We start from the raw sequence: 6,000 nt of genomic DNA, 5'->3' as shown, positions 1-6,000 counted from the left end.
ACAAGGGCTTTGTCCTCAGGGGAGACAAATGTGTCTCCAAGGAGAGCTGTGGCTGCTCTTGTGAAGGACGATACTACCCGTCTGGAATGAAGTTCTGGGAAGATGACAAATGCACAAAGCAGTGTGAATGCAATCCAGGAACAGCCATGGTTGAATGCAAAGCAACAGCATGCAAGAAATCAGAGGTGTGTGGCCTGCAGATTGGTAAGAGAGATTGCTACCCAACATCTTATGCCTCTTGCCAAGGTTCAGGCGACCCCCACTACCGCACGTTTGATAGCAAGAGGTTCGACTTCCAGGGAACGTGTACTTGCGTTCTCTCCAAATTGGTCAGCAAAGATGACAAGTCTCTGGCGTCTTTTGAGGTGCTTGTAAAGAATCAGAATAGGGGGAGGAACACGGCAGTGTCTTACACAAAGACAGTCACCGTCATTGTCTTCAAAAACATCATCAACATGAGTAGGGACAACCCTGGCAAAGTATTGGTAAGCTACCTTAAAATGTTATCCATTCCAAATGAATGACATAATTGCACTCTGGGTTTACTTGGTCAATGAGCTTTTATGATTATACTACTTAATGTAAGAGGACATATCAGGACAGTATCATCCTTCGTGTTTCATCAACGTTTCTTTCTCACTTCTCAGGTCAACAACCAGTATGTGAACTTGCCATTTGATGTAGAAGATGGCCAACTGTCCATCTTCCGCAGTGGGTATTTCGGGGTGGTGAAGAACAAATTTGGCCTGACACTGAAGCTCAACTGGAACAGCCACATCTCCCTAACCCTCCCCAGCACCTACTCAGACCTCATCGGAGGGCTCTGCGGAAACTGGAACGGCCAACGGAACGACGACCTCCTCAAACCAGACAAGAGCCCTGCCAACACCCTAACAGTATTTGGGGACAGCTGGAAAGTGGGGAATGACCCTGGCTGCTCCAGCGACTGCGACGGCAAGAAGTGTCCCACCTGTGACCACAGCCTGATGCTTGATTACTAAACAGGGAAATATTGTGGCAGGATAACAGACAAAAACGGTCCGCTCAAGCACTGCCACGCCAAGGTGGACCCCACAGAGTACTATGAGGACTGTGTGTTTGATATGTGTCTGTACCGTGGCCATGCCTCTGCCCTCTGTAACGCCCTCAGCACCTACACCACTGCCTGCCAGGATGCCCCTGCCAAGGTGGAACAGTGGAGGTCGGACAGCTTCTGTCGTAAGTAGTGCACAGACACACCTTATCAGATGTGTGTTTCAAAACAATGACTAACAATTATGATCATTACAATAAGTCAGAAGTGGTTTGTCTAGCTAGCAGCTCCTGGTACCAAAATGTAATTCTAAATTTGACCCAATGTGTTGTAGCATCTTCCTGCAAGGTCAACAGCCACTATGAGGTGTGTGCCTCAGGCTGCCCCCAGACCTGCAGTGGCCTCGATGAGCCTGAGAGCTGTTGGAACTCCCTGTGCACCGAGGGCTGTGTCTGTGACGACGGCTTCATACAGAGCGACAGCGAGTGTGTGCCGCTGGCTGAATGTGGCTGCATTCACCAAGGCCAGTACTACCAGATGGGCCAGGTGTTCTTCCCCAGTGGCCAGTGCAAAGAGCGCTGTGTGTAACAAGGATGGACACATGGAGTGTAATGTGAAGTTTGCCTGCGGTCCCAATGAGAAGTGCCAGGTCCAAGACGGGGTGCAGGCTTGTATACCCATGAGTACGGGCACCTGCCATGTGAGCGGGGCCAGAAGATTCGACTCGTTCGATGGCAGCTGCTTCAGCCTACACGGGGACTGTGTGTACAAAATGTCGGAGGTTGTGGAGAAAGACGGATCGATGGCTCCGTTTGTTGTATCAGTGCAGCAGTTGACCAAGATTGATGATGCAATGGTCACCAGGTGGGTTGAAATACAGGCCTACAAATACAAGATATCTATGTCTCCCAGAGTTATATGGGAAATAATGGTAGTTTTCTGTCTTGATCTACTCATTTCAGTATTAAAAAGTAACACTTGATTCGAAAAAAACGGATGTTTTCAATCTTTCCTCCTTTCACAGGTGGATGATGTTGCAACAAATCTCCCACTGTCACTCGGAGATGGAAAGGTCAGGGCCTACCAGAACGGCATTAACATCATCGTGGTAACAGACTTTGGCTTGATGGTGACCTACGACACCGTTGCTGGCACCATCATACAGCTTCCATCCACCTTCAAAGGTGTTACCGGTGGTCTCTGTGGCAACTATAATGACAAGAAGGAGGATGACTTCCTGCTGCCCAGTGGGCTGCAGGAGTCGTCTGTGGAGAGGTTTGCAGCGGGGTGGTTAGTGGTTCAGGAAGGGGTCAAATGTCAGACAGGATGTGACGGTGGCTTGAAGTGTCTTCCCACCAGTGGACCCCCGCCGGCTTGTAGCATCATAAAGTCAACCAAGGGTCCATTTGCCCAATGCCATGCTGTTGTGCCACCACAAGAGCACTTTGAGGAGTGCACGAAGGAGGGAGAGGGTGGGGATGCCCTGTGCCGCCACTTACAGACGTATGTGACTTTCTGTCAGGCATCCGGTGGCCTTGTCAGCAGCTGGAGATCTGACCAGTTTTGACGTGAGTAAATTTTGATTTTGAAAGTTAATTTACCTTATCCTGGTTTATCTTAGCGTATAATATTTCTCTGACCTAATGCTCTGCTGAAAAACAATTGAAGCTGAAGCTGATTTAATTTTTTTGATAACATGCATCTCCTCACATTTCCATCTGTCCTCCAGCTCTGACGTGTCCAGCTAACAGTCACTATGAGTTGTGTGCCGACACCTGTTCTTCCACCTGTGACTCTCTGAGTGAGTCTCCCAAATGCCCACTATGCCAGGAGGGCTGCCAGTGTGATGACGGCTTTGTGTTTGATGGTGGCAAGTGTGTCCTACTGGAGAACTGTGGCTGTGTGGTTGATGGACACTATTACAAGGTGAATACTGATTTATTGTGTATTGACAAGTAAATTGTTTTTTCATATCTCAAAAATTCAATGGTATCCTAAAGTGATTATTACAATTAAAGACCTGCATGTGTCTTACGCTATATGCAAATATAAAGTGCAAATAATATAATCAATCACTATCCTTGGTAAATATTTATTGTTTACTGTCGTCCTATGGTTTCCACCATAGTGTAAACTCAATGATATCATTTACATGTCTTGCTGGTTTTCAGTCTTGCCAGTCTGTGATGCTGGGCAACTGTTCTGAGACCTGCAGCTGTGCAGCAGGAGTATTCACCTGCAAGAACTCACAGTGCAAAGAGGGTCAGCAATGTGGGTTGAAGAATGGAGTCATGGACTGCTACAGCACAGGTAAAAAAACATGAATAATAATGCTACCAAACAGATATGGCTTTGTGTTAGTGAATTTGGATGTGGAGTTATGAACTTTGTTAATTTTCTTAATTTCATATTACTATGATCAGGATTTGCTAATGTCTCTAATGCACATTTTGTCAGACCCCTGTGAGGATACTGAATGCCGTGAGAAAAAAACTGTGCGGTGATGAACAATAAGGCGGTATGCGTGGCCCAGTCCAAGGCCACCTGCTGGTTGTTCGGTGACCCTCATTACAGCAGTTCGACGGCCAGCCATTCTCCTTCATGGGCACCTGCTCCTACATTCTGGTGAATACGACCGGCAAAGATCAATCCCTGCCTCAGTTCAGCATCCTGACCAAGAACGAGCTGCGCATCAACTCCAAAGGCTCCTTCCTCAAGTCAGCCAACATAGACCTGAGTGGTCACAGGATCACCATTCTCAGTGGCCAAAGAGGGACAGTGGAGGTGGGTGGCTTCAAGTTATACTTGATACAGATTTTACATGTTGAAGTTGAATGTAAGTATCCTCTATGCTCTCCATCTGCTTTAAGACTTCTTTAAATCCTCATCTCTCTATCGTCTCAGATTGATGGCATTAGGTCTGCCCTCCCTTTGAGTTTGGAGTCTGACAGCATCAGAATCACAGAGTCTGGTATCCAAGGGACCATCCAGACAGATGTCGGCCTGAAGGTCACTTTTGACTGGACAGCCTTCTTCATGGTGACCATCAGCAGCATGCTCAGATTCAGACCGGGCACTTTACACTGGACCACAGTACTGTGGTGTGATGACAGACAGAGGGGGCCCATTTGAACAGTGTCATAAGAAAGTGCCGGTGAAGGAGTTTGTCTCAAAATGCCTCTATGATGTGTGTCTGAATGAGGGTCGACAGGAGGTGTTGTGTGAGGCCTTGGCTAACTACGTGGCCGAATGTCAGCAGGCTGGGGCTGTTGTCTCACCACTGTGGAGAAAGGCCTCCAACTGCCGTTAGTACTCAGCTATAACAAAACATCACATTTAGGAACAGTCTTAAATGTGTATAATGACACGATAGAACCACTTGTGCATTTGCAGAATGTATTTGGACTACATTTGTGATGTTTGTTTATTCTTAACTCGAACAGCCCTGGACTGCCCATACCACAGCCACTATGAGCTATGTGGCACAGCCTGCCCTGCTACCTGTGCTGATCCCAATGTCCCAGAGATCTGTTCCAAAGTCTGCGTGGAGGGCTGCCTGTGCAACAAGGGTTACATGCTCAGCGGTGAACAATGTGTCATCAAGGTGTCAGGGTGTGGCTGAATGAAAAACTCCTGAACAAATACGTAAAACCTGTACATATCAAGTTTGGAGGCTTAATTTTCAACTAAACTCTCATGGCTCCAAAATATCCTTTAAAAATTTAAATGTTCCTTCCATGTCCTGGTTGTAGGCTAGAGCATTTCGACATAAAATCGTAAAAGTACCTTAAAATGACCTTCTGTATTTGATAACATATTCCAAACTATATAATGTTGTGAGGGATTATGAGTATTCATGCATGGAATTGTTATTGAACTCTATATTCATTAAAATTCAAATATAATCCCAGAGTTGTGTATTACTAAAACTGAGATTATCTCTGTACGCGTGTATCTCTGTCTATCCTTTACAACTTTCAAAAGCCTAATAATAAACATATTGCAGCAAAATGAGTCTGTGTCATCTGTTTATCAAGCATTTAGTTGGAAATACAACAGTTTTGATTTAGTCAGATAACTCAAAACCTCTCAAGTAATTCATTCAAACAAAACGGTTGAGTATATCAATCTTGTATATGTCATGCAGGTGAATGAGGACCCAAAAGCGACTTGGCGAAAACAGAGTCTTTAATCCAGTAAGATGCTTAACAAAACAAAAGGCATAATACTACTCGTAAAGACGAGAACAGACTGGAGACATGATCAAGAACTGCAGGTTGCCTCGGGAAGGCACTTGAACCTAGCAGACTCAGACACCTGCTCACCACGCAGCATCTGAGGGAAACACGACACGACAGGGCAAAACATAGACACAGCACGGTGAATTATAGATAAGGATCCGACAGGGCAGGAACGGAAAACAAGGAGAGAAATAGGGACTCTAATCAGGAAAAAGGATCGGGAACAGGTGTGGGAAGACTAAATGATGATTAGGGGAATAGGAACAGCTGGGAGCAGGAACGGAACGATAGAGAGAAGAGAGAGCGAGAGAGTGAGAGAGGGAGGGGGAGAGAGAGGGATAGAAAGAGGGAAAGAACCTAATAAGACCAGCAGAGGGAAACGAATAGAAGGGGAAGCACAGGGACAAGACATGACAATCAATGACAAAACATGACAGTACCCCCCCACTCACCGAGCGCCTCCTGGCGCACTCGAGGAGGAATCCTGGCGGCAACGGAGGAAATCATCAATGAGTGAACGGTCCAGCACGTCCCGAGACGGAACCCAACTCCTCTCCTCAGGACCGTAACCCTCCCAATCCACTAAGTATTGGTGACCCCGTCCCCGAGAACGCATGTCCATGATCTTATGTACCTTGTAAATAGGTGCGCTCTCGACAAGGACGGGAGGGGGGGAGGGAAGACGAACGGGGTGCGAAGAAAGGGCTTGACACAGGAGACATGGAA

General features: G+C 46.6%; 3 protein-coding genes across 3 annotated transcripts; all 3 read left to right on the top strand.

The window, feature by feature from the left end:
- Positions 1 to 856: 856 nt before the first annotated feature.
- LOC124005992 (IgGFc-binding protein-like) lies at positions 857 to 1,621 on the top strand. Its single transcript, XM_046315643.1, has 2 exons — positions 857 to 1,218; positions 1,368 to 1,621. The coding sequence occupies exons 1-2, from the start codon at positions 1,104 to 1,106 to the stop codon at positions 1,619 to 1,621; spliced, it is 369 nt and encodes a 122-aa protein (XP_046171599.1). The 5' UTR covers positions 857 to 1,103.
- A 2,013-nt stretch (positions 1,622 to 3,634) lies between these two features.
- On the top strand, positions 3,635 to 4,140 carry LOC124005991 (alpha-tectorin-like). The gene is made up of 3 exons (XM_046315642.1): positions 3,635 to 3,817; positions 3,938 to 4,089; positions 4,128 to 4,140. Exons 1-3 carry the CDS (start codon positions 3,635 to 3,637, stop codon positions 4,138 to 4,140), a joined length of 348 nt encoding a protein of 115 aa, XP_046171598.1.
- LOC124005197 (IgGFc-binding protein-like) lies at positions 4,133 to 4,938 on the top strand. Its single transcript, XM_046314200.1, has 2 exons — positions 4,133 to 4,338; positions 4,477 to 4,938. The coding sequence occupies exons 1-2, from the start codon at positions 4,140 to 4,142 to the stop codon at positions 4,653 to 4,655; spliced, it is 378 nt and encodes a 125-aa protein (XP_046170156.1). The 5' UTR covers positions 4,133 to 4,139; the 3' UTR covers positions 4,656 to 4,938.
- Positions 4,939 to 6,000: the final 1,062 nt, after the last annotated feature.

This window comes from Oncorhynchus gorbuscha, linkage group LG19 (assembly GCF_021184085.1).
Source record: "Oncorhynchus gorbuscha isolate QuinsamMale2020 ecotype Even-year linkage group LG19, OgorEven_v1.0, whole genome shotgun sequence".
Taxonomy (NCBI): domain Eukaryota; kingdom Metazoa; phylum Chordata; class Actinopteri; order Salmoniformes; family Salmonidae; genus Oncorhynchus; species Oncorhynchus gorbuscha.
The sequence above is the reverse complement of the archived record's forward strand: the minus strand, read 5'-3'. Positions and strand labels throughout refer to the sequence as shown.